This window comes from Lingula anatina, unplaced genomic scaffold (genome assembly GCF_051362555.1).
Source record: "Lingula anatina isolate TDL-2025a unplaced genomic scaffold, LinAna3.0 unanchor82, whole genome shotgun sequence".
Classification (NCBI taxonomy): domain Eukaryota; kingdom Metazoa; phylum Brachiopoda; class Lingulata; order Lingulida; family Lingulidae; genus Lingula; species Lingula anatina.
The window spans coordinates 5,609,807-5,637,614 of NW_028257603.1; the positions used below are offsets into that span (position 1 = coordinate 5,609,807).

General features: G+C 37.6%; 4 protein-coding genes and 2 long non-coding RNA genes across 7 annotated transcripts in view; 2 read left to right on the plus strand and 4 right to left on the minus strand.

Moving 5' to 3' along the window:
* Window positions 1–11,193, plus strand: part of LOC147759281 (uncharacterized) — a 108,902-nt gene extending 97,709 nt beyond the window's left edge. Inside the window, exon 2 of the long non-coding RNA XR_015331594.1 lies at window positions 9,444–11,193. This is a non-coding gene — a long non-coding RNA (uncharacterized LOC147759281). The remainder of the gene's footprint in view (window positions 1–9,443) is intronic.
* On the minus strand, window positions 2,300–8,712 carry LOC106156319 (uncharacterized). Of its 2 annotated transcripts, XM_086998411.1 has the most exons (5): window positions 8,563–8,712; window positions 6,791–6,904; window positions 4,900–5,096; window positions 3,874–3,960; window positions 2,302–3,388 (listed from the first exon to the last, which is right to left on the minus strand). In XM_086998411.1, exons 2-5 carry the CDS (start codon window positions 6,895–6,897, stop codon window positions 2,751–2,753), a joined length of 1,029 nt encoding a protein of 342 aa, XP_086854537.1. In that variant the 5' UTR covers window positions 6,898–6,904; window positions 8,563–8,712; the 3' UTR covers window positions 2,302–2,750. The 2 variants fall into 2 exon arrangements, with proteins under 2 accessions (XP_086854538.1, XP_086854537.1); XM_086998412.1 differs by lacking the exon at window positions 8,563–8,712 and having other exon boundaries at window positions 2,300–3,388.
* A 729-nt stretch (window positions 11,194–11,922) lies between the features above and the next one.
* Window positions 11,923–13,027, plus strand: LOC147759285 (uncharacterized). The gene is made up of 2 exons (XR_015331593.1): window positions 11,923–12,024; window positions 12,549–13,027. It is a non-coding gene; the product is annotated as an uncharacterized LOC147759285 (long non-coding RNA).
* Window positions 13,028–15,530: 2,503 nt separating this feature from the next.
* LOC147759286 (uncharacterized protein F36G3.2-like) lies at window positions 15,531–18,319 on the minus strand. The gene is made up of 4 exons (XM_086998633.1): window positions 18,214–18,319; window positions 17,659–17,855; window positions 16,729–16,815; window positions 15,531–16,460 (listed from the first exon to the last, which is right to left on the minus strand). The coding sequence occupies exons 1-4, from the start codon at window positions 18,315–18,317 to the stop codon at window positions 15,823–15,825; spliced, it is 1,026 nt and encodes a 341-aa protein (XP_086854759.1). The 5' UTR covers window positions 18,318–18,319; the 3' UTR covers window positions 15,531–15,822.
* A 1,318-nt stretch (window positions 18,320–19,637) lies between these two features.
* On the minus strand, window positions 19,638–22,730 carry LOC147759287 (uncharacterized). Its single transcript, XM_086998591.1, has 4 exons — window positions 22,624–22,730; window positions 22,046–22,242; window positions 20,982–21,068; window positions 19,638–20,486 (listed from the first exon to the last, which is right to left on the minus strand). Exons 1-4 carry the CDS (start codon window positions 22,728–22,730, stop codon window positions 19,849–19,851), a joined length of 1,029 nt encoding a protein of 342 aa, XP_086854717.1. The 3' UTR covers window positions 19,638–19,848.
* Window positions 22,731–24,306: 1,576 nt separating this feature from the next.
* LOC106156320 (SAYSvFN domain-containing protein 1-like) lies at window positions 24,307–27,707 on the minus strand. The gene is made up of 2 exons (XM_013531518.2): window positions 27,492–27,707; window positions 24,307–27,125 (listed from the first exon to the last, which is right to left on the minus strand). The coding sequence occupies exons 1-2, from the start codon at window positions 27,603–27,605 to the stop codon at window positions 26,715–26,717; spliced, it is 525 nt and encodes a 174-aa protein (XP_013386972.2). The 5' UTR covers window positions 27,606–27,707; the 3' UTR covers window positions 24,307–26,714.
* Window positions 27,708–27,808: the final 101 nt, after the last annotated feature.

The following is a 27,808-nucleotide window of genomic DNA, read 5'->3' on the forward strand; positions in this document are numbered from 1 at the left end:
TCTTTCCTCATCAGCTGCCTAATTGGTCCCATGGCATCGGATAGTCTTGGGAGGAACCTAGCTAGGTAATTGACAAATCCGTTTAGTCGCTGCACTCCTTCGACATCCTCTGGTCTCTGCATCTGCATCACCGCTTCCACTTTCTTCGGGTCAGGCTTCAAGCCTTCATTGGTGATCAGATGTCCTAGGAAGGTGACTGACTTCTGGCGCAGTTTCATTTTGTTGGCATTTAGACGTATGCCCAATTCTTGACATCGTTTCAGCAGATTTTTGAGTTTCTCGTCATGGTCTCTTAGAGCTTCCTGGTCTGTTTCTCCTGTTCCATAGACCATTAGGTCATCTGCGACGCAGATCACACCATCTAAACCGTGGATGCATTCATCAAGCTTCTTGGCGAAGATCTCAGATGACACATTCAGGCCGAATGGCAGTCTCAGCCATCGGTAACGGCCATGCGGAGTGGCGAATGTCGTAAGGAATGACATTTCGTCGTCCAGCTCTACATGCCAATACCCGGCCTTTAGGTCCATCGTGGAAACTACCCTGGCTTTTGACAACTCGGGTAGCACATCATCCAGGGTGCATAAAGGGAAGTGTTCTCTTCTTAAGGCTTTGTTCAGTGGTCTAGGGTCTATGCAGATATGTAGTTAGCCGGATTTCTTTGTAGCTGTGACCATGGCACTAACCCAGTCGGTTGGCTCATTCACAGGCTTGATCACATGTTTCTCTGTTAGCATGTCAAGCTCCACCTTTATCTTTTGTCTGAGTGCAACTGGAATACGTCTCGATGGTGACACTTCCGGTGTTACCGTTGGGTCCACTCGCAGTGTCGCAGTGCCAGGCATGTGTCCCACATCGTCATTGAGCACATCAGCGTATTTCTTGAGGATGGTGCAATTAGTGTCAGTCTCACTTTCATTCTGCTGTACGACTGCTATTCGTTCACAATTCTTCGAGTGCACAGAGATAAGCCTCATTTGCTGGCTTGCTGACACTCCTAGAATAGGCATGAGATTGCGATCTTCTACAACGATAAATTTCACGGAGTATTTTTTTCCATTGGCTGGGTTGACCATCTTCAGTCTGCATTCACCCAGTGGCTGTTTCAGATTTTTGTCCCACATCTCTAATGTGCTTGTGGCTGGGTGTATCGTCGTTGTGCCCACATGGTGTCGTATGATTAGATTAACCGATGCACCACAATCAATCTGGAATTTCACGGGCTGGTTTCTAATGAGCATGTTTGCATATATGAGCTTGCCGTGGCTCTGTCTCTCTTTGTTAACAGTGTTTACGCCATTTATGATCTCACAATCACTCTCCTCCTGTGAATCTTCAGTGTGTACAGTGTGCACTTTGTTTTTCTTCTTCTTTTTGCATACAGTGGCGAAATGGTTTCTTCCTTTACATATGCTGCATGTCTTTCCCCATGCTGGGCAGGACTCCTTCTTCAGCTCATGCGTCCGCCCACAGAACTTGCATGTTTGAGCGTGTCCATGTGACCTATAACTATGCGGTCACGTAGCAGCGTGTCCCCTAGGCATTCACAGAAATTACAGCTCACAGAAATTACAGCTCCAATGATATGTTGATCAAATTTCTCAATAATGGCCCCAACAGTTCTGTCATCAGCATCACCTTCGAAAGCAAAACCATTATAAAATCGGAGAGCTTCTGTGCCTATTGCATTCAACAGCATGGCGACCTGATATTGCTGTGGCTGGGATCCAAGATTGGATACGATTGTGTAGTTTCCCCACAGTTGTTTCCATAGATTCCAGTTTTCAACCTTTCCAGACTGGAGATCTAAAGGGCTAGGGGGTCTGATTCCCGATATAAATCTACTGGATTCCCTCCTACTCCCAGTTTGGTTCTCCTCATCTGACATCGACATGATAGGGCCTTGAGTAATAACAGTTACTCTGGTGACTGGTAGGTTGTGAACACATACAAATCAAGTGTTCCGGCATACTTACAGGTCTCCAATATGCACAACAAACCACACTAGCAGGGAACATAGTGTCTCCGATATCTGTATTAATCCTTACTGTTAGCTGGAATGAACCACTTTCTCTTTCCGTGGGTAGAGGGAGGGCTTACCTCGTGTTTAGGTCAAGTGTCTTCTTTCACACGCTTTCAGGGTGAGAATGAGTATGTCAGTACTTACAGTCTGCAGTGCCCTTCCCTATCCTTTTTAGCTGCCACCATGTTATGTTCCGTATCTTTATACAAACATATAAACAAAGGAATAACGTGCTTTGGAAGTGTTGCTTAGCTTTATTAGATTCAATATGGCTGACCGACTCAGCTGCGTTCGCACAAAGTGATGACGTCATATCAAAACACACAACAGGTTACTTTTTCCCCCTGAGTAGCCTGCTTTGGATCACCTACGACCATTAAAATTAACTTATAATTGCCAGACAACTACCCAAGTGCATAGTCATCATTTAGACCCCATTCCCATAGATATTTAGATCGATCTATCCCCCTGTTAAGCCAGTTTTATTTTGCACAAATGATCTATAAGTATTCCTCTGAAAATTCACAGTAAGAAAATAAGCTAACGTTTTTCTTCAGTTTCCTTCATAATAGTTAAAAGGATATACTCTGTATGTATGTAATTTAAGTAAATGTGTGAGTTTCACAGCTAAATTATGACATGAATATTATAATTATAAATATGTTTTAATGTTGTAATTTCAATTTATCAAACACCCACACTATATTATTTTCCATGGTCAGTGTTCCTAAACCAAGGTCATTTCTGGGGAGGTGAAGGCAATGACTTTATGGTTGTGTGGGATTGGGACATCGCGTAATGTGAACATCCTTACGCAGTCCATCACCCAGTGAAGAGAATTTTCGTTTTTATCAAAAAATTCACAGCTGGCTGGATTCGACCAGTTCAAATACATATCCACCTCTGCATCTTTGGGAATGGACTGCAGCACTTTTTGTAGTAGAAGTTTGGAAATGAGGAGAGAGTCCGCAAACAGGGGTGCCATTCTGTACGCCGTCTGTCCGGGCTGGACAATCGTGTACCCAGTGATATCTCCACTCTTTTTGTTGATGGCTACAAAAGATTTTGACGATGGTCGAGCTAAATATTTCTCTAAAAACACTGGTCTTGGAATGGTGTGAATTTCTGTATCATACTTCAGCAGTAAATCAAATGGCACTTTAGATGCTGTCACGACTTCAGTTTCGACATTTTCTCTTTCTGCTGCCAACCAAGACTCGTTGATTCGCCCCAAAACAAGACCAATACTGTGGGTGGCGACCTGGAAGCCACTGTCATGGAGAATCTGCTGTCTGTGTAACACAGAAAATACGCCTAAATTTCTACCTCCAACCCGCTTACTTCTCTCTGCCCACATCTTTTTGACTAGATAAAGTAAAAAAAGGGAATTGGTGATATAAAAGGTTTATAACTAACACAGGTGAAATTTGGTATCCCTAAACACTTGATACTTGTAAATATTGTAACAAGAACCAAACACCAGTAGAACAACAGAATTTGAAGAAAAAGATAAATAATGGCTGGTATGAGGCTCACATATATAAGTTAAATGTAACAGCACGTTTTGCTCAGATCTCTTTTTGTATTCATGTAACTCATTTCTTCGTTTCGCCTAAGACTTAGGATACTACAGTATCCCACAGCTCAGGTTTTCCATTACTGACATAAGGTGTGTCTATTGAGGCAAATGAGGCTTTACTATCTACAGGTGTAGATATAGATGTACATTCTAGAGTGAAAAACTTATTTCAGCTGGTCAAACTGTCTTTTCAAACTTCTTGAAATTTTATTAGATAGATTAACTGTTGCCAAACGACCTCTTTATCTTGATAAATAAAATAGTTAATTACCTATTCCCTTTCCTCTGAGTTCTGGTTTAATAGCGCTAAGACCACCAAAGGCTTCTTTTTCATCCAAAAGATTGAACAGCATGGAACCTTTAAGAAATGTACATTCTGTCTAAAATAATTTGCGGTAATAGCTATGACTGTTTAAAAGAAATCAAATATGCCAATTTTTTTGTAAGATAGGTATGGCAGATAAGAGTAGGTATATAGGAATGGCCAGATTCATCATTAAAACAGATTCAATAACATGATACTATGCACTTAATTAAAGTGATAATAACTCTTCGTTTCGGCCAAAAAATGAATTTTCCTGGAGTAAACAACAATTTTTCCATGCTTACCAATGGTTAATGAATCCATTTTTACATTCAAAGTTAGTCCCTGGTTTTTTTCTAAAAAGTTTGGTTTTTTGTTAAAATCTCTTAAGAGATTTTAGCAGAGTATAGCCATCAATGGAGGTCACGTGGTCTAAAGACAAGCTCAGATATCAGAATAATAGCTATAACTGCCGTTTTTGTGGTTAAACAGAATGTATTATATTTCTATGAGTTATCCACAATGTTTTATTGGGAAATATAGATCTCATACGAAGAGTTATTATCCCTTTAAATGATTCATCTTTTACATCTCAAATGTAATTCAAAATGCCTTTATCTGCAAAACTGGATCCAAAAATATAATATAAAAACAAAAATATTGGCCATTTCCCTTTCAAGATGTAGGGGAGACTCATAAGGAATACCATACCACTTGGCAAGTGCAACAGAATCTTACATAATTTCAGATCGACATGTCCATTCATTTCATGATGTCCATTCGTTTCAGTCATGTGATCAACGAAAAAGGACGGAGTGATCAGAAAAAAAGTGACCACTATGTGTCCAAACTAAGGCAGTTGACATAAAGATATATACATTGGAACTCACTCAAACTTCCAAGTATTTTTCCTGGATATCAGACAAGGAAAGGTCACGTGGGATACGCCCCAACCCCTTCATGGATAGGTTTTTTAAAAAAAAGAGCGTTTACCAACAACTTTGCCATCCAATTCTGCCACCAGGGCATTGTCTCCAGCAATGTCCACAAAGGTTTCTATGGTCTCCGGAATATAGTTCCATGACTCAGCATTGTAGATGTCTGTCAGACTTACTGCATCTTTCTTCTGTGCAGATCGGATTTTAATATGGGAAGATGCGTCTCCTGCACCTGACGAACATGCTCTAAGTCTGCAAGTGCAACATTTATACATTCATGTGAATTGGTCCCGAGCAGACAGACAAATTACATCACAATATAAGGAAGATACTGCAGACAGAAAATACCCCAAAATATTGGTTTCGATCCAAGTCCATGTATTTAATATGTCTTAATTTATCATAAAATATCCATCAAACTAGAGGATCAGAGAGGCGATACCGCCTCCTGATATTGTACCACCAGCTGGGGTAAGCGCATTTGTATGGGAAAGAAAAAGAAAGTGGGGCCCCACCTGTATGGTTGTGGGTGACAAGCTGCAGGAAATGTAGTAAACAAGGTGTTTTATTTTTTTTTTTTTCAGTTTTGGCATCTAATGGCTGCTTTTCCCATGAAAATGCACCGATTGACCCCGAACTTCCACACATTAAAGCAGTCTGCAATTGTAACCCCTCAGTATAATATGAGAGCTAAGGTCTGCTTAGTTTCTGAACATTGGCACAAACAAATATCTTTTTGCAGAAATTCCCTTTTTTGCGATCTAGGAGGATAATTGGTAATGGTGCCTTTTATCCCACGCCACCCTGCGGAGCCGTACGATATGGGTTGGTACTAAAACCACAAATACCCCCAGCTAACACACTGGTGGTACTAACTATGGGCATATCTTTGCCAGTTTTGAAAGTATAAGCACTGAAAAAAGTTGCAAAGTTCAGTCCATGGTGAAAAGTAGGTCAAAGGTCAATTTCAAGGTCACAGTTAAATTGCCAGTATATGACTTCCTATTCAACTTCAATAGTAACTATTGACCCAACTCTTCTAGTTTTGGAGATATAAGAGACTAAAAATTTTCAAACTTCAGTTAATGGTGAAAAGTAGGAATGTACTTTTTGATACAGCATAACTCGTGAACCGTATGGAAAACAAAAAAACGGAGACCACCCCCAGTGTTGGGCTTGACATGCTCTATCAAATGCAAAAAACAAGAGGTCTCTAGCATTAACGACTCCAGAATTAGAGAGAGTTTTATGTTTCAGCATCTAATGGCCGCTGCTCCCGTGAAAATGCATCGATTGACTCGAAACTCACAGAGATGAAAGATAACCTGAAGAGTAACAACTACCAAAAATATTAGAGGTAAGGTCTGCGTAGTTTCTGAATATCAGCACAAATAATTTTTTTTTCGTAAAAAATTCCCTTTTTTTGAAAATTTTGGCCTGTTTGACCTTGAAATAAAGGTCAAAGGTCATATCTAAGGGCATATTTGGAATCCTCATATGTGACTTTCGGTCAGACTTCTATATTAATTTTTCCCATAATTCCTTCAGTTTGGGAGATATATAGCATTGAATTTTCAAAAATTTTGACAAGGGTGCATTTCAACGAGCGTCATGCCCAGGCAATTGCACCGATCGAGACAAAAAAACCAGGGGGTTCAAGTTGAGATTATATGTGACCTAAATCCAAGAGATGGGGACACAGGCCCATGCAGTCTAGGAGGAGAAGCGGTAACGGTGACTTGTATCCCACGCCACCCTGCGGAGCCGGCGGAGCTCACGGAGCCGGCGGAGCCGGCGGAGCCGTACGATACGGGTCGGGACTAAAACCATGAGTACCGCCAGCGTACACGCTGGCGGTACTAATTAAATACTGACCACAAAGATTGTCTTAAGGTACACAGTAGAGAAAATTAAGAGTAAAACTGCCCACAATTGAGATTACATACACTATGAATTTCTCTCCCGTGACGCAAGCGCCCCAATCAAAACACATGCAGGGGTAGCCCAATGACGCAGATTTCATTACCCAGTGTCGCAGCATGTTATACGCCATGTTAGTGCTGGAAAGGAAATATGCACATGGTATGCAGAGCATTTTAATTTATTTCTATCCATTGGTTGCCAGGTGAACAGGAGCGTCTAGAGGTAATACATGTATTTTAGAACTCATATATGTAAGGCTGTATTCCCAGAGCTTTTAGATCATTCTATCCCCGCAGGGAGTCTCACTAGATTACTGTCAGATAATCTGACTTAAATGTCCTTCCCACCTACTACAAGCCGTAAGGGGGTAATTAACTTTCGTGTCCGCCCGGCTGACAGCTATTTAGCATGAACCCCCAGGGAGTTAGGTCGATCTCAAGTAGATCGATCTAATCTCTGGAAATGGGGTCTAACATTCAGTCACTAAGTCATTATCCAGATTCTGTTAAAATGACCAAAAACAGTTACACTGTACACTCTTACTAAACTGATGGAAAGTTAGAGACAAAAATATTATTTCAAAGTTCACTGTGATGATTGTCACAAAACCTTTGGTATACCAGTGAGTATAGTGTTAGAAATTACTCATAAACAGTTTTTCAAGGTACAAAAGTATACAAAATGTCTTGACTTCTGCACAATAGTTAGTTAGAGATGTGAACCCTGGAACATACGGTAAAAAACTTGAAAATTTCGTCACTTAAAAATTAATTCATATTTTTAACTGCCTGAATCCGACTAATTTTTTCAAAATTACGTTTCCCCAACTCCTGGGTATGACAAAACTTTCAAAACTCCTACATTAGGGTGCCCTGAGTGTCAGGACCACTGTAAATTAAAGCAATAATAACTCTTCCTTTGAGATTCAAAATTCCGCATGAAATACATTGTAAACAACGCATGGAAATATATTCTATTGTATTTTACCACTAAAACGGCCTTTATTGTAGTAAAACTAAAATCTGTGCTTGTCAATAGGGCTTTCGATGCTTTTCTTCCCGGTCATCAAGGCATTCGTTGCTAATGACGTAATGGTGTCACGCGGATTCTTGCGTTCATTCGAGACCAAAATAACATATGGCGCCAAACGCATTAATGCAGACGCAGACGTAAGTTGCGAGTTTTTGTACAGTGCGTCGGATAACGAAAAGCCCAGAATGGCACACATTGTGGATATTAATGTATTTTTAACAAAAAGACAACTATATCTCATGAATCTTATATAGTGTTGTTGTTGTCTGCTTTTCCCGCGGTTTTAAGTAGGTCAACAGTGACTATGCGATGTCAGAGAGAGCTCCGTCAGTTAAAATCTCTTAAGAGATTTTAACGAAAAACCGTACGTTTAGGAAAAAAACCCTGGATTAACTTTGAATGCAGGAATGGGGTCGCTGACCATTGGTAAGTACGGGAAAATTGCCGTTTACTCCAGGAAAATCCAATTTTTGGCCAAAATGAAGAGTTATTATGACTTTAAGCTAGCTTGCTAACTATTCAAACGTTTTCATGGGATTTATGAAATCAAGATCGAGCTGGGAAAACTAAAATCTAGAACCTAGCCCTTGGGTAATCTTAGGATTTTTATCCTTATCGATTTTCATCGTTGTTCCTCGCATATTGTGGAGTATTTATCACTACTTCCAGAGTCACTTTCTGGTGGTGAATAATAATCTGTTTATTAGTGCATCTGGATTTCATTATTATTAACTTACCCTTACTTTCACTATCATAAACTTACCCTTAGTTACTTTCATTATCATAAACTTGCCCTTACTTTCATTATCATTAACTTGAGAATTGTTTTCCTGTAAAGAAATATACCTCCAGATAGGGGAGAGAGGTCAAGATACGCATGCATGCAGGTTTGGGTGTCAGGCCGTTCTAAATTACCATCTTTAACTTAGAACTAACTAAATCACAGCACTTCAATTTTCCCAAGTGCCATGAGCAGGGGAGGGGGGGTTAAATTTTTTTGTTCTATGGGGATAGGGGTAAAAAATAATCGGTAACGATCTCCCGCTGACGATCTTCCGAGGACGGTCTCTTAACAAGTCCTTTGAAGCACAGGTCTCAAACTACTGCGCATGTGCGAAATGTACGCTGTTTGAAATAAACAAATGGTGAAATTGACAAAGCCTGCCAGTGTTTACCGTCTGGTTGATTTTATTTCATTAGCTCTCTGGTGTCTTTTTGAAAGTTTATATTAGAAATGTTCTATTGATTTTAAGTTGTAAAAAGTAAATCCGTCTGAAATCCTTAGAAAAAACATCTATTTTACCTTCATTTTAAGGGGATTCCCATTGTATTTATTGACCCATTAGAGCCTGCGTCATCAAAACAAACGGCAGCCATACTGGAGGGAGACCGGAATCGTCTGCTGCGCATGAACAAGTCATGTCTGTAGTTCAGTTTTCGTTTTCTGTATTTTCTTTCGTATTTAACCGAGCAAAATGATGAATTACTGCAGGGTATTTGGTCGAGAGAAGGTAACTAACTTTACAAGCGTTCACAGACTGCCTGCAGTGGTAAAAATCCATGGTGAAGGAACTAAAACCATAAACGGAGGAGAGACGGCGAGGTGGCTTTGAATCAAGACTCTTCGGAATTAACCCCTTTTAGCCCTCGTCATCAAAACGAACGGCAGCCATACTGGAGGGAGACCGGAATCGTCTGCTGCGCATGATCATGTCTACATGTACAATTTAGCATTTAATTTCTGTGTTTTCTTTGATATTAAACCGAGTAAAATGATGAATTACTGCAGGGTATATGATAGAGAGAAGATAAATAACTTTACAAGTGTTCACAGACTGCCTGCAGTGGTAACAATCCAAGGTGTAGGGACGAAAACCGTAAACGGAGGAGAGACTGAGGAGTGGCTTTGAACCAAGACTCATCGGACAAGTAAAGGATAAAACTAATTTATTTTACAGCAAAGAATGAAGACCCAGCTGTGCAGCCTTTACCATAAAAGAAAAAAAAGTAGAAAACCAATGACCGAGGTGTATAAGATATGAGCGCACGTACACTGCATATTAGTAGTGCCCAAAAAGTCTTGGTGGAGAGTGTGTTGTAAAAACGTGTGGAAATACCCAGGCAGGGTTTCGACTTTCATTATGAAGACTCACTTATTGCCTTGGGTGTAATTTGTTATCAGTTATGGTGCTCTTTGGATTTTATCTGCTGTCATCTACCTCTTTAATACCTGGTTAGCATTATTGTCAATTAGTGTCAAGGCTACAGTACAATGTACACAGCTCAGCTGGGCCAATTAAATCAATTACCTGTGTCATGTGTATTTGGAAGTAAGTGGCTTGATTTTAGATTTAGTGTAGTGTTAAGAGTAAATCTGTTTTGTAAGTATATATTCTAGCTCAGGTACCATTTAATTGAATGAACTTACTGAAATGAATTTGAAAAATGTTGAATTCTGTGTTTTACAATGTGAATAAAAATAACTATTGTTACCTTTTTTTGTTAATTAACATTTAGGAAAATGATCTGACATTTTCCCACCAAGCCACACTGAATGATTGGGTGCAAATAAATCTTGGTTATCCAAAAAAAAAAAAAAGGTGACAGGTACAAAAGGCAGCTAGATGGCACACAAGGTAGAAGCAGTGAAAAAATATTCTTATATCTTTGTGACCAGCTGAGGAGACAGGATCTGAACATCAGGAGAGTGAAATTCAGTGCATGACAGGAGTTATTTAATTGGATTTGTTTATTTATTTAATTGTTCATTTGTTGTTTTAAAGTTGTTATCCTGATAGCTTGCATACAACAAGGACAGGTTTTCTATTTATTTAGAATTGTGAGCAGAAGCACAAGAAGAAATGAAAACACTTTTTCTTTCTCATATTTTTAAAGGCTAAATGGAAAAGTTTGCAAGAAATATAAAATTTTGTATCGTGCACCTCCCACAGATGGTCTGATATGCAGAAACAGATGGCTGTTGTACATGTAGGTTGTGCATTTTTAAATTGCGACCACCAGTTGTGGAATTCTCCTAAATAAAATTACAAACTGCTTAGTAACACCATCTAAGGCCTTACATACCCACACAGCACATATCAATTGTGAGTCTTCAATCAAGCATTTCTCTAGACATAGATTAAAAATATACTAAACAGGTTCCTCAAATTATGGTGGCTTGATTCGACTTAATATGCTCATGTACATGTTGCATTGCATCATTGAAAGTATGGAAATATTTTTCATGTCAGTGTTATCAACCAAAAGGAAAGGGACCCTGATAATCTGTCATTGAATTGTGCAACAATGTTTTGCATTTTATGTTTACTTTTATCCATACAAAATGTGCATTTTCCTATATTTTCAATCAAATAAAGATCAATTCATGAACTGACTTGTTGTTATGTTACATTGAATGTCATAAGTTTGAAAATTACATTGCTTCTGTGAAGGTCTGGACTAATAATAAAATGCTAACAATGTTGCTACTGTGAATGGTTGAATTCATGGTAAAATGTTGAACTCTCAAACAACAGTCATGTTACAAATACTTCCTAATGAACCAAAATGAGGCACAAGAATGCTGAAATAATTTCTGACAGCTTCATGATGTACAGTTAAATCATATCTGACAGCAATATTTCTTGTCACAACCCTGCATACTGTCTTCTTTGAGTCCGTAAGGGTTGATCCTGATAGTCAGCTCAAATTTCTCCTTATATCTATCCTTCATGTAAAAAGTTGCTTCTATGAAAGGTTTAACTTATGATTACACAGTAAACTCTCTAAAACTATAACTGTTATTACCCAATGAACAAGAAAAATGAAGTACAAGATAACTGAACTAGATTCTGACAACATTCCACGATGTTGGGATACAGGGGTAGGTCAGGATTTCACGTCTTTGGACTGTCTTGAGTTTATATGGGTCGATCACGCTGATCAGCTGAAGTTTTCACATGTATATACTATTTTCCTTTTGGTGTACTTGATCACGATATGAAGATTATTTCATTTTATTTGGTTCACCTATATTTACGCTACTATTCCCCGTCGTTCTTTCCCTCCAGAATGGCCGCTGGACGAGTGTTACGGAGCAAATATGACGTCACTGTAATCGGTTAATAGTAAAGGATAAAACTAATTTATTTTATAGCAAAGAATGAAGAGCCAACTGTGCAGATTTTACCATAAAAGAAAAAAAAGTAGAACACCAAAGACCTAGGTGTGTACGTTTGGGGCGCACGTATATATTTAAAGTAGTGCCCAAAAAGTGTGGGTGGAGAGTGTGTTAATTTGTTAAAACGTGTTGAAATACCCAGGCAGGGTTTCGACTTTTATAATAAAGACTCACCTATTGTCTTGGGTGTAATTTGTTTTCAGTTACGGTGCTCTCTAGATTTTATCGGCTGTTACCTACCTCTTTTATACCTGGTTAGCATTATTCCCAATAAGTGTCAAGGCTATATTTGTACTGTACACAGCTGAGCTGGGCCAATTAAATCAATTACCTGTATGAAGTGTATTTGGAAGTTAGTGGCTTTGATTTGGTGTAGTGATAAGAGTAATTTTATTTTGCAAGTAAATTCTACCTCAGGTGTAATTGACATATAACTTTAATAACCTCATGAAATAATTTTGCACTTTTCTCTGTAAAAATGTTAAATTCTGCTCCTTTCAACTGTAATGTTGTAAGTTATAATATGAATAAAAATCACTATTGTTATCTTTCTAATAATTTACATTTAGGAAATTGATCAGGCATTTCCCACCAAGCCACACTGATTGGGTGCAAGTAAATTATATATATTAAAAAAAAAGGAAGCTTTTGATGACAGGTACAAAAGGCAGCTAGATGACACACAAGGTAGAAGCAGCAAAAAATATTCCTAGATCTCTGTGACCAGCTGAGGAGACAGGATCTGAACATCAGGAGAGTGAAATCCAGTGCATGACAGGAGTTATTTAATTGAAGCGACACTCATAACTCAGCATTTCATGTTCACTTTTATTCATACAAAATGTGCACTTTTCCTATATGTTTAAGCAAATGGTTGTAGAAATCAATTCATGAACTGAATTATTGTTATTTTACATTGGACATCATAAATACATAAGTGTGAAAAATGCCTTGCTTCTGTGAATGACTGAATAATAATAAAATCCTAACAATGTTGCTTATATGAATGGTTGCATTCATGGTGAATATTAAACTCTCTCAAACAACAGTCTTGTTACATGCATTTTCTAATGAACTAAAATGAAGTACAAGAATGCTGAAATAATTTAAAAAGTTGATGATGGTATAGAGCAAATGTTCTGCATACTGTACTTTACTTATGTATAAACAATAGCATCTGAAAATCCCCAATATAGTTAGGCTTTACATTAAAAAAAGAGAACAACAAATACCTGATATTGCAGTTTTAAAGTTAATTTAAAATATATGAATTTTGTTCACTGAATACCTAGCAAAATATTTTCAATACAAATGGTATATTAAATTTTATAAAATCAGTTTGATACAGTACTTTTTATGACAGTTGATGTATTTTGAAAACTTATTTACAACACAACTTACCACCTTTATTTTGATACAAAGGACACGTCTTTTTCATCATTGACATAGTTTCTATTGCTCCATTGATATCAAGTGTATAGTCCCATGACAAATTCCCATTCTCTAAGTCCCACGTAAACTGAGGTTTGAAGATATTTGTAGTGCCTAACAAATGCTTCTGTGAATGACTGAACTAATAATAAAATGCTAACAATGTTGCTTATATGAATTAACAACAGTCTTGTTACATGTACTTTCTAATGAACCAATATGAAGTACAAGAATGCTGAAATAATTTCTGACAGCTTCACGATGTAAAGATAAGTCATAACTAACAGCAATATTTCATGTCATAAGACAATCATACATTCTTCCTTGAATCCACAAGGGTTTATCCTGATGATCAGCTCAAATTTCTTATATCTATCCTTTATGAAAACAGTTGCTTCTTTTTAAGGTTAAACTTATGATTACACATTAAACTCTCTCAAACTATAACTGTTCTTACCCAATGAACAAGAAAAATGAAGTACAAGATAACTGAACTATCTTCTGACAACACGATGTTGGGTAAGTAGCATTTAGTAGGATTTCACGTTTTTAGACTGTCTTGAGTTCATATCGGTCGATCCCGCTGAGCAGCTGAAGCCTCAGCTTGTATATATCCTTTTCCCTTTGGTGTCCTTGATCGTGATATGAAGATTACTTTATTTTATTTGGTTTACCTATATTTACGCTACTATTCCCCGTCGTTCATTCCCTCCAGCATGGCCGCGGGACTAGTGTTACGGAGCAAATATGACGTCACTGTAATCGGTTAATAGTGTTATATGTGGCCCCAATGGGGATTTTCACACCTCCCCCACTCTTGATTAATAAAATTCTTCATCTGGAGGAATGTGAATTACATTGCAAAATACATTGAAAATTGTAGGAAGGTTAACCGCAGATAATGCTGCGAGGATATTCTTAACAGTGGGGGAACTCGGCCAATATAAAATTTTTAACTTCGTTTTACGATTTTGGAGCGCCTGTTCTAATTTTTGAAAGCGAGGCAATGGAACCAAACAATGCGATACAATTTGTAATCTCGTAAAAATTGCTATTTATATATTAAGGTCATAGCATGGAGTACATCGAAATGCGACTTGTTTATTATAATGACCTTAAATAATAATTAATATAAAACAAACGATATAATACGTTCTTAACGTTAGCCTATTTATTAGCTTAATTGATTTTTTTTTCGTATTTGGAGATTAAAAACACAAAAGTTGCCTGGTTTCATATCGAGGCACTACGTTTCGTTCGTGTGCTGTCCTTTGAAAGAATATTGCATTTTCAACTCGCCCGATCTCCCGATGACGATCTTCCGCGAATGAGGGAACTACGTTTTTTACTTTATTGTGTAATACATGTATTTAATATTCATGTATTTAATATATTTATGTATGGATAAAATTTTATGTATAAGATACAATATGAAATAGGCCTAAATCAAATCAAAATCTTGAACAAATAAGAAAATTGCCTTCTCGTCTCAATTTCCTTTATTTTTTTACTAGTGACAGATCTTGTTTGTATTTCATAAAAGTGGCGGATCCAGGATTATTTGAAGGAGGGGGTCCGTTTTTTTTTTTTTTTTTTTTTTTTTTTTTGGCGTTTTGGATCAGCTTGTCAAACTTCTCATTTCAAATGGGGAATATAAGTGTGATTTTTTTCAGAAATCAAAGGAGGGGTCAGGAACCCCCTGCACCCCCCCCCCCCCCCTCCTCTAAATCCGCCACTGGGTATTTAGGATTCAAGCTCTCTTTTTAGCAGTTACATTCTTAAATCTTACTATTAACGGCGCACTGCAACTGGAGTTTTGAGTTTCTTTGAAATATTTTTGTGTGTAACACAACTAAGTTACTTATTCCCCGAGAAGAAGCAGCCTGCTTCAAATCACACATCACCGCCATTAAAATGATATTTTCATTGCCGGATAACTACATAGTTATCATTTAGAAGTGGAATGGTTATCGTGAAATACTCTTTGTAAAATGTAATTCTTGTTTTAACGGGTTTTTTTTCTGATACATTTTCTTTAAAATTAACGTTGTCTCTATCTTACAAACGAAAAATTCCATTCTTATGTTCTACAATCAGTCACTCAATACAAAGCATTTATCAAACAAGTTTTATTTTGCACAAATTATTAATTTTGCATTTATTCCTTTGAAAATTCACTTTGAAAATAAGCTGAAGTTTTTATTTTCTCTTCAAAGTTTCCTTAATAATAGTAATAAGGATATATGCATGCAATTTAAATACATATATGAGTTTGCACAGCTAGAATTCTGATATGAATATTATTATTATTATTATTATTATTATTATTGAGTATCAATGTAAATATCAATATTAATGTCAATCTAATTTGGTATTAACAGGCATAAAAAACATTTTCCTTGATCATTGTTCCTAAACCAAGGTTATTTCTGGGGCGGTGAGGGCAATGACTTTATGGTTGTGTGGGATTGGGACATCGCGTAATGTGAACATCCTTACACCATCTATCAACCAGCGAAGAGAATCTTTGTTTTTATCAAAAAATTCACAGCTGGCTGGATTCGACCAGTTAAAAAACAAATCCACCTCTGCATCTTTGGGGATCGACCGCAGCGCTTTTTGTAGGAGAAGTTTGGAAATGACGAGAGAGTCCGCAAAAAGGGGCGCCATTCTATACGCCGTCTGTCCGGGCTGGACAATCGTGTACCCAGTGATATCTCCACTCTTTTTGTTGACGGCTACAAAAGATTTTGACGATGGCCGAGCTAAATATTTCTCTAAAAACATTGGTCTTGGAATAGTGTGGATTTCCGTATCATACTTCAGCAGTAAATCAAATGGCACTTTAGATGTTGTCACGACTTCAGTTTCAACATTATCTCCATCTGCTGCCAACCAAGACTCGTTGATTCGCCCCGAAACGAGACCAATTCTGTCGGTGGCAATCTGGAAGCCACTGTCATGGAGAATCTGCTGTCTGTGTAACACTGAAAATACGCCTAAATTCCTATCTCCAATCCGCTTACTTCTCTCTGCCCACATCTTTTTGGCTAGATAAGGTAAAAAAGGAATTGGTGATATCAAAGGTTTAAAGCACTAAGACAGGCTTTGGATATTACAGTATCTCACAGGTCAGGTTTTCCATTACGGATGTAAGGTGTTTCTATTGAGGCAAACAAGGCTTTACTATCTAGATATAGATGTGAAAAACTTATTTCAGCTAGTCAAACTGTATTTTCAAACTTATTCAAATTTTGATAGATAGGAAAACTGTTGCCAAACGACCTCTTAAACTTGATAAATAAAATAGTTTATTACCTATTCCCTTTCCTCTGAGTTCTGGTACAATAGCGGCAAGACCACCAAAGGCTTCTTTTTCATCCAAAAGATGTAACACCACGGAACCTTTTAAGAAACGTACATTCTGTGATTCAAATAATTTGCGATAATAGATATGACTGTATAAAAGAAATCAAATATGCCTATTTTTCGCAAGAGCCGCCAGGTATGGCAAATGTAAGAAAGGATATTCCTGTGGCCGGATTCACCATTAAATCAGATTCAATAACATGAAACTATGCGCTTAATTATATTCTCCATCTTTTACATCTATTCAAAACCATGTGTCAATTCGCATTTCAATGCAAAACTGGATCAAAGTTATGTAATAAAATCAGAAATATTGACTTTTTCCCCTTATAAGATTGCAGGCCTACCCAACTACCAGACTCTGCACCGAATGATCCTGAATTCACCAGTAGATCGGACCAAACTAGCCGTTTTCAAGGTGTACGTCAGTAAGCGCTTCGAAGTATCAGACGCGACACCGCTCTTGCCTAGAAGACTATAGTACGCGATGTGATAGTGATGATTCTCAGCGGGGTTGGAAAGTAGTGTATCTCATCTCGAAATTTGTGTCGGGGTATGATACTGTATTGGGGGATGGTTGAGGGGAGACTCGTAAGGAAAACTATGCTAAGGCAAGTGCAACGGATTACGCTCGGATCGACATGTCAATTCATTTCATGATATCCATTCATTTCAGTCATTTGATCAACAAAAAAAAGGACGGAGTGATCAGAAAAAAGTGACCACAATGCGTCCAAACTAAGGCAATAGAACTAAAAATTTATACACTGGAAGTCACTCAAATTTCCGATTATTTTCCTGGATATCAGACAAGGAAAGATCACCCTAACCCCTTCATGGAAAGTTTTTTTTTTTTTTTTTTTTTTTAAGAACGTTTACCAACAACTTTTCCATCCAGTTCTGCCACCAGGAAATTGTCTGCGGCAATGTCCACAAAGGTTTCTATGGTCTCCGGGATGTAGTTCCATGACTCGGCATTGTAGATGTCTGTCAGACTTGCTGCATCTTTCTTCTGTGCAGATCGGATTATAACACGGGAAGATGCGTCTCCTGCACCTGACGAACGTGCTCTAAGTCTGTAAGTGCAACATGTATCTTGATATTTATGTGAATGGGTCCCGCGCAGATTTACCTCAATTATTCAAATCATTGGATACAATATTTATGAGAAATATCACTAAATAAAAAAAAACGCCATCGAAACAAAATCTTTCCCAGTCGATATAGTATACTAAATAAAGTTGAAAGACAAACATCACAATATAAAGAAGATATTGTTGACAGAAAACACCCCGTCCATGTATTTAAAATGTCTTATTTTACCTTACTGCCCCGAAAATATCCTTCGAATTAATTACACACCATAAAGATTGTCTTTAAGTACACAGATGAGTAAATCAAAGAGTAAAACAGCCCACAGCTGAAGTTACATACGACATGAGATTCTCTCCAGTGACGTAAGCGCTCCGACCAAAAAACACGCGGGGATAACCCAAGGACGCAGATTTCGTTACCCAGTGTTGCAGCATGTTATACATATTGGTAACTGAAAAGGAAATATGCACATGGTATGCAGAGCATTTAAATTTATTTCTGTCCATTGGTTGCTAGGTGAGGAAATCGTCTAGAGGTGATATATATTAGAGCATATACATGTATGTAATATTTAGTCATAATTAGTAGTTAAAATGACCAAAAACAGTTACACTCTTACTAAAATGATGGAAAATTAGAGATAAGAGGCTTCGATTTCTAATTAAAAAACGCAAAAAAAGGACTAGCTGAGTCATAGTTCTAAACGGTACAAAATGGCGCCATTTCCCCTACAAAACACCATTATTTTCGGGAACTTTGGGCGTGGCCCGAACCTGACGCCAAGGGGGTGAGAGTTGGCATCGCAATCCGAAGCCTGTCAAGTCCTTAAAAAAACGGACCCCTCCCCCTTCAAAAAATTCTGGATCCACCTCTGAAGATTAAGAAAAGATACTCACGTCGTGGCACCCTTATATCTCCTCTCCAGAGAGTGCAGAGAATTATGCAGGTTTACCGCACAGACCGTCAGCTTATGTGAACCAGTTACTAGGTCTTTTTTCGGTCTATGCGCACGGGGGTCGCAGCTAAGAATGCACTTCACGCCCCATAGCCGCCTGTCTCGTCACACGTGACACAATTAGAAAATCGCTATTTTCGAAAATAATATGTGAAGTTTGTAGGGTTAAAACAGCAGAATTGATACGGGGAAAATAAGGAGAAATGTGCATTTTCCCCTCTGCAGAGAGTCCACATTGCCCAGATATCTGTATGGTAGCAAACTACCATTACTTTTGACAAATGTTTAGGTGCTAGTCTAAAATAAGGGTTTATTTCATTCTACTTCAAACTACTCCAAATATATTAAATTGTTTGCGCCGATTTCAATAATAAATAAAACAAATCGTTTTTGCCTTTTTTTGTTTCGAGGGTGTTTATTTTAATAATAATAATAATAATCTATTTTTTTTTACAAATAAAGTTGTACGATATAATTTAAACCAGCGTCTTCAAAAGATAACATTTTCAACATCTTCTCTGAGGGACAGAGTAACAAAATAAACTGTTAGAAAGTACACTGCAGTTTGGAGGCAGAACATGAAAATATAACAGACTAATGAACCAGATGAGTTATATTGGCCCAATAGCACATTGTTCCAATAGCAAAAATCATTAGTTGTGGATGCTGCATACGGACCTCTGTGGGTCCATGGTTCAAGCAGACAGGGGGGGGGGGGGGGGGGGATGAACATTTCCATTCTTATGTTCTACATTCAGTCATTGAATACAAGCATTTATCAAACAAGTTTTATTTTGCACAAATGATTCGCATTTATTCCTTTGAAAATTCACTGTAAAAAATAAGCTATTGTTTTTGTTTTCTCTTCAAAGTTTCCGCAATTTTGATACATGTATAAGTGTGTTTTCACAGCTAAATAATTATACTATTGTTATACTTATAAATATGTTTTAATGTTGTAATTTCAATTTCATTTGGTATGAACACCCACACAATACTATTTTCCTTGATCAGTGTTCCTAAACCAAGGTCATTTCTGGGGAGGTGATGGCAATGACCTTATGGTTGTGTGGGATTGGGACTTCACGGAGCGTGAACATCTTTACACAGTCTATCACCCAGCGAAGAGAATCTTTGTTCTTATCAAAAAATTCACGGCTGACTGGATTCGACCAGTTCAAAAACATGTCTATCTCCGCATCTTTGGGGATCGACCGCTGTGCCTTTTGTAGGAGAAGTTTGGAAATGACGAGAGAGTCCGCAAAAAGGGGCGCCATTCTATACGCCGTCTGTCCGGGTTGGACAATCGTGTACCCAGTGATATCTCCACTCTTTTTGTTGACGGCTACAAAAGATTTTGACGATGGCCGAGCTAAATATTTCTCTAAAAATAATGGTCTTGGAATGGTGTGGATTTCCGCATCATACTTCAGCAATAAATGAAATGGCACATTTGATGCTGTCACGACTTCAGTTTCAACATTTTCTCCCTCTGCAGCCAACCAAGACTCGTCGATTCGCCCCGAAACAAGACCAATTCTGTCGGTGGCGACCTGGAAGCCGTTGTCATGGAGAATCTGCTGTCTGTGCGACACAGAAACTACGCCAAAATTCCGATCTCCAATCCGCTTACTTCTCTCTGCCCACATCTTTTTGACTGGATAAGGTAAAAAATGGAATTGGTTATTTTAAATGTTTAGAATCAACACAGGTTAACATTTGGTAGTTCTACAACATTGGATATTTAAAATATTACAACAAGAACCCACCACCCTTACCAGTGGGACAAAAAATTTAAAAAATAAATAATGGTTGAAAGGAGGCTCGCATTAAGAAGTTAAATGTTACACCACGTCTTGTTTAGATTTCTTTTTGTTTTCAGGTAACTTACTTCATTTAGCCTAAGACATTAAATATCACAGTTATCCTCAAGTGAAATACGTCACTACTGCGGCTAGCGAGGCTTTACTAATATATATATATATATATATATATATATATATATATATATATATATATATATAAAGTTGTACGTTCTAGATAGGGAAAAACTTATTTTATCCGGAAAATGTTAATATTTGATAAAGAAGTGTGTTGCTCATAAAATGATAGATAAACCTCTAAAAACCTTATAAATAAAATTGTCTTTTACCTATTCCCTTTCGTCTGAGTTCTGGTACAATAGCGGCTAGACCACCGAATGCTTCTTTTTCATTCAAAACATTGACCATCACGGAACCTTTAAAACAAAAAGTACGTTCTGTGTCTTAAATAATGTGCAGTTACAGCTATATGACTGAATAAAGAAATCAAATATGCCTCATTAGCGCAAGGTACCCAGGTATGGCAGATAAAAGTTATAAAATATTCTTGTTGCCGGATTCGCCGTTAAATCGGATTCAATGACATGATACTCTTTGCTTAATTAAAGGGATAACAACTCTTCGCATGGCATTCAAAATTCCACAACAATACATTGAAACACATACAAAATACAATGAATTCCATTTTACCACCGAAATGGCAGTTAATGCAACTTTTCTCTGTGCTTGCCATCGGACCACGTGGACTTTGGCTACCCTCTGTAATAATCTCTTCATCATCATCATCATTCACAGCCAAAAGTCTTCCACTGTTGGACAGAGGTCTCAGCATGCTTAAGAGATAATTGAAAAACGGACTTACTTTAAATGTCAGAACGGATTCACTAACCATTGGAAAGTATGGGAAAATCGTCTTATTACGTTTATGGCACTTTTCCCACCAAAATGAACAGTTGTTATCCCTTTAAATTTTTCATCTTTTACATCTACTCAAAACAATGTGTCCATTAGCTTTTTTGAAAATTTAAAAATACCTCAAAATGTCAAGCTGAATCAATGCTTTTTACTATAATTATCATAAAAATTGGCCATTTCCCTTTCAAAATGTAGGGGAGAGTCGTAAGGAATAGCATTTCAAGGCAAGTGCATCGAATTACGCTCGGATCGACATGTTCGTTCATGTCAGTCACGTGATTAACGAAAATAGACGAAGTGCTCTAAAGAAAAGTGACCACAATGTCTGAAACTAAAGAAGCAACACTAAGGATATATGCACAGGAACTCTAAAACATCAGAGCATTTTTCCTGGCTATCAACGAAGGAAAGGTCACTTAAAACCCACCCCAACCCTTGCACGGAAAGAGTAAATTGTAACAAAAAAAAAGGGATTTACCAACAACTTTTCCATCCAATTCTGCCACCAGGAAATTGTCTCCGGCAATGTCCACAAAGGTTTCTATGGTCTCCGGGATGTAGTTCCATGACTCGGCGTTGTAGATGTCTCTTAGACTTAATACATCTTTCTTCTGTGCATATCGAATTTTAACACGGGAAGATGCGTCTCCTGCACCTGACGAACAAGCTCTTAGTCTGCAAGTGCAACATGTATACATTCATGCATGTGAATGGGTCCCGCACAGATTTACCTCAGTTATTCAAATCATTGGTTACAATATTCATGAGAAATATCACTTAAAGAGAAAAAATGCCATCGAAACTAAAATCTTTTCGAGTCGATATAGTATACTTTATAAAGTTGATAGACAAATTACATCACAATAAAAGGTAGATACTGTAGACAGAAAACACCACAAAATATTGGTTTCGATCCAAGTCCATGTATTTAATATGTCTTATTTTATCCTACCGCCAAAAATATCCATCGAATTAAATACGGGCCACAAAGATTGTCTTCATGTACACAGTAGAGAAAATCAAAGAATAAAACTGCCCACAGCTGAGGTTACTTACGCTATGAATTTCTCTCCCGTGACGTAAGCGCCCCGATCAAAAAACACGCGGGGGTAACCCAAGGACGCAGATTTTGTGGCCCATTGTCGCAGCATGTTATACGCCATATTTATAACTGGAAAGGGGAAACACACATGATGTGCATAGTAAATTATTTTATTGCTATCCAAGAGGTGATATATTCGAGTATTTTTATAAGATTAAGTCATGGCATTTACCTGTTAAAATTATCAAAAACGGTTAAACTCTTACTTTAAAAATGATGAACAATAAGAGATGAAAACGTTATTTCAAAGTTCACTGTGATAATTGTCACAAAGCCTTTGGTATAGGGCGTCAAAAAAGACCAATTTTTTAAACAGTTTTTATAGATGAAATTTTATGTAAAAGATTCATTTTAAATATGAAATAAATCAAATTAAATCAAAAAGAGAAGATGGGCTATTCTGTTGGAATAGTCTATCAATTAAGCAAGAGCTTTTCTGATTTGTCCACAGAAGTGATTTATGTAATTAACGCGTGGGTAAGATCTTTCACTTAATTAGAACCTTGAAACTTCAACGTAAATAAATTGCGGTAGGCAGGGGAAGGCGACCATCTATCTCCAATTTTTCAAGCCAAGTTGGAGTTAAGATACCCCAACAAGGATTACTTTGACCGAAATACAGATTGCTGTGGCCGTTAACATATAGTATGATCAGTGATTTGGGGGGGGTGGGGGGGTGTAAGGGGGTTCCTGATCCCCTCCCTTCGATTTCTGATTAAAAAACGCGCCAAAAAACATCTAGCTGAATAATAGTTCTAAACCGTTCCAAATGGCGCCATTGTCCCTCCAAAACACCAATTTGTTGGGACCTTTGGGCGTCCCGAACATGACGCCAAGGGGGTGAAGCTTGGCCTTGCAATCCGAAGTCTGTCAATCCCTAAAAACGGACTCCCCTTCCCTTCCCCCTTCAAAAAATCTGGATCCACCCCTGATGATTAAGAAAAGATACTCACGACGTGGCACCCTTTTATCTCTTCTTCAGAAAGTGCTGCAGGTTAACCGCACAGGCCGTCAGCTTGAGAACTCATTTCTCATTTTTTACGGCCGGATTGCACGGGGCACGGGGTCTCGCGGGGTTTCGGATAGGAATGCACTTCACGAATTACCCCCCACATTGGACTGTCTCGTCTCACGTAACACAATAAGTAAAATCGCTATTTTTTCGAAAGTATTATTTGCAGTTTGTATGGTTTAAACAGAAGAATTGATAAGGGAAAAAATAAAGGAGAAAGGTCCAATTCCCCTCAGCAGAGAGTCCGCATTGCCCAGATATCTGTATATAGCTAACTACCATTACTTTTGATAAATGTTTTGGTGCTGGTCTGTAGTAAGGATTTATTTCATTCTGCAAGAGAATTTACTAGTAACCGCTTCAAAATATCCTTAATATATTCAATTGTTTGTACCGATTCCCAACTGCATTGCATGCTATTTCAGTAATAAATAAAATAAATCGTTTTTGTCCCTTTTCTTTTGTTTAGAGGATGTTTATTTTAATAATAATTTGTTTTTCTTTACAAATAAAATAGTACGATAAATCATGAACAAATTAAATGAATATTTTTAATAAGTAAATTAAATAAAACATTATATAGAAGCAGATGACTATACCTATTTTAAATGAGTCAAACAATTCATTCATTCAGGATGTTTAATACGCAAAAGTTCTATGTAAAAATCATACTTAAAGTCCATTACTTTAAATTAAAAGTTATCAGTGACCGTGATAACAATGTCTTTGAAGATCTGACAGCTCTTAGTATTAGGAAAGTACATTTTTTGGTGTGAAACTTTTTGAAAAATTTAACTCTGGTAGTAAACGATCGATTTTGTGATCTCTGAAGATGTTGTGAAGTAGTAAATTTGCCAGCTCAGTCCCGTAGCCGGAGGGGGGGTCGAAAATAACCCCATTTTTGCCAGGAAAAAGGTCCCCTCTAAGTAAAATTCTATCTAGGTATATAAATTTTTCAAAGTAAAAGGTCCACATTTTCAGAAAAAGAACCCCCTTTTGAAATTGCTGGCTACGGGGCTGCAGCTCATCTCTGGGACTTTTTTTAATTTTAATTCTGCCTATAAAAGTTCGATTTTGTGATCTTTGAACACGTTGTAAAGTAGTGATTTTGTCAACTCATCTCTTCTCCCATCATTACTTTCTCTGTTTGAATTTCGAGTGCTTCATCAAAGAGAACTGTTTCAATATTGTCATTTTTGTAAGACGTGCCAAATTTGGAAGGCATATCCCACTGTAGGTCTTATAACAGGTAAGTAGATGCATATGAGTTTATTTTACTTTCAATAACATCTCCAATGTCCAAAAGATAACCCAAGAATACATTTGTTCATGCAATATAAGAAAAGCAGTACAGAAGTCAGATTATGTTTTCAATTGAATTATTCGATTTTTTTACAACAGTTGACTCAAAAATTTGAGAAGAAAGTTGTCCCATTACATTAAAAACCTATAATTATGCACCAAACCTGCCATTTCATGTATATATTAGTTAACCTAAGTTTCATGTGATTGCTTGCAGTGTCAATACACTGACTACTCAGAAAACAGCTATAACAAAGTATAGCACTACAATTTACAAACACTCAAGTATTCAAAAAAGTATTCATATGTTAGTAAAAAGTTTTTGTATATGACAGATCTACGTATTTGATTTAGCTGTTGAGGTTTTGGTCTGTTCACTTTGACAGACTTGGTCAGAACTAAATTACCTGTAAGTAAACAGGTAATTACCTCAGTCTTGTGACCTAGTCTGTCAAGAAACTGAGACCCAATGAAATATATGTACATATATGAATATAGCACTGTGTTTAAAGTCAAAGCTGTTACTTGCCTATAAAATGAGATTATCCACACTGATATTTTACTATGAAAAAAGTTCTTAGATATAAAGCCATCCTTGACCCTTGCTTGTTTGGAAAGACATAATAGAAAAAGGTACAGTATTGAGCATATTGCTGTGTCAAGTAAACATTATGAGGGGTTAAGACTGGGTTCCCATACACAGATCGATCCAACTGGATCGATCTAACTCCCTGGGGAGTCTCACAAAATAGTAATCAACTAACTGGCTTAAATGTCTGTCACCCCTACCAAATAGGCTAGGGGGTAAAGATAATTATTCTTTAACAGCTTTACTACGCATGACAGACATTCAAGCTGGCCAAGTTGACAGCAATTTAGTGAGACTCCCCAGGGAGATAGATCGATCTAAATATCTGTGGGAATGGTTCCTAAGACCAGTGGACTTACAGATCAAATATGGCTGACCCACTGAAAAGCTTGCTGCTTATTCCCAGCTAGACTTCAAATAGTTTCCCCATGGGAAAAACGCAACAAGCATTTAAGAGGGTCAGCCGTATTTGATCTGTGGATCTGTTAGTCCACTGTTTTGAGTGTGTTCTTAGTGGTTTTTCTCTCCAGCAGGGACTATATTTGATATTTTGTTTTCAAAGGGGGTGGGTGGGGGTGGGAGAATGTGGGTGTTTCTCCCTGAATCCACCAATGATAAGATTCATCATATGACCAAAAGGCAATAAAACAAAGAGCACATTCATAACAAGATGATCTGCAGACTAACAGATCTGCTATTCAAATATGGCAGACTCACTTGAAAGCAGGGCCACAAAATACATAAGTCTCCTGCTCCAGACTTGCCATACTCCACAATTAAACCAATTAAATCTTGGCTCCCAGGTTTAATTGCTAGGGCAGGGATGGCGTGTGTGGAGACCATCAGGGTATTGGGCAGTTTGCTTTTCAGTGAGGTCCGGTGCCATATTTAGTCTGCAGATCTGTTAGTCAGCAAGTCATCTGTCCTGAATGAGCTCAAAGTCTGTCAATATACAGACAGGTTAAACAGACCCTTGCAACATTTCTCAAAGAGACCTGCCACCGCAAATATCTACATTGTAAGATTATAACCCCTCGAAAGACCTTAAATTATTACGAAAGCTTAAAATTAACAATAATAATACAAGTAAATAACATATCACTTAATAAATGGGCAATTATGAAAAATTTCACTAATTTCCCCTATCTAACAGACCCTGCTCCATATCTCAATTCTTGCTCAAACTGTTCTGCAGTGAAGGTCCCGTCCAGTCTTTCACAGTTTGGATTAAATACAGAATATGCACTGGGTGCTCCATCTTTTTTCACTCGACTTCCTGTGTTAGCATAAACCACATAAAACATAGAGAGCGCAAAATAAACAGCACCAAACTGGAGCTCAATGAAGAGTCCCCAGAGAATAAACCATAGACAGATTTTCAAGTAGTTTGGTTTCAAGATTTCTGGAATGTAATTGCGTATCCAAGGAGGTTCTTCCAGATCAGCTGGACGAAAGGTGTGATTTCCATCATTATCTGTTCCTTCTTGGTCCTCTTGTGCTTCACTGTGATATTTATCATGGTTATTTACAGGTCTGTTTTGTTCCAGTTTAATCTGAAGATTTGAAAGAAGACATCAAAGAACAATGGGTTATAACTTTTCAGTAGAGCAGAGAAATGTTGAAAACGACTGTAAATCACTTATTCCAATCACCGTCTCCACCATTTGAACTACAGACAGTACTCCTATTCCATTTTCAAAGGGTTATTACTTATACTAAACTATTGCAAAAGGAATAAAGATGCAAGTAGGTCAAAACAATTTTGATGCATTGGATGGAATTTAACTTGAGACAAGTTTTTACCACAGTTTTTGGCCTTACAACCTGCTAGGTAAGGAAAATAAGACCGAAAACTGACACAAGCATGATTAATATGAAACCCACTGCCACCGTCACCAGCTTGAGAAAGGGGAACTTACGGTCGTCTTTATCGAGTTTCCATTCCCAAATAATCTATGTATCAGGGGAGTTTTGTTTTCTTTTGATTTTTTAGCTCGATACTCAGCTAACTTTTCCTGCACGGATTTGTCCATTGCAGTGAGAGGACGCAAGATGTGATCATAACTAATAACATCCGCTGCAGTGGCTGGTTGAGCAATGTCTACATCACAACGACGTACATGGCTCAGGAGGTCCCGTCTTCAACCAGACGAAGCCATCATCAATTCGCACAGAAAAATGTATACATATTTTCACTGTAATTAAATTTTTTTTAGAGATTGCCCAAATACAGAAC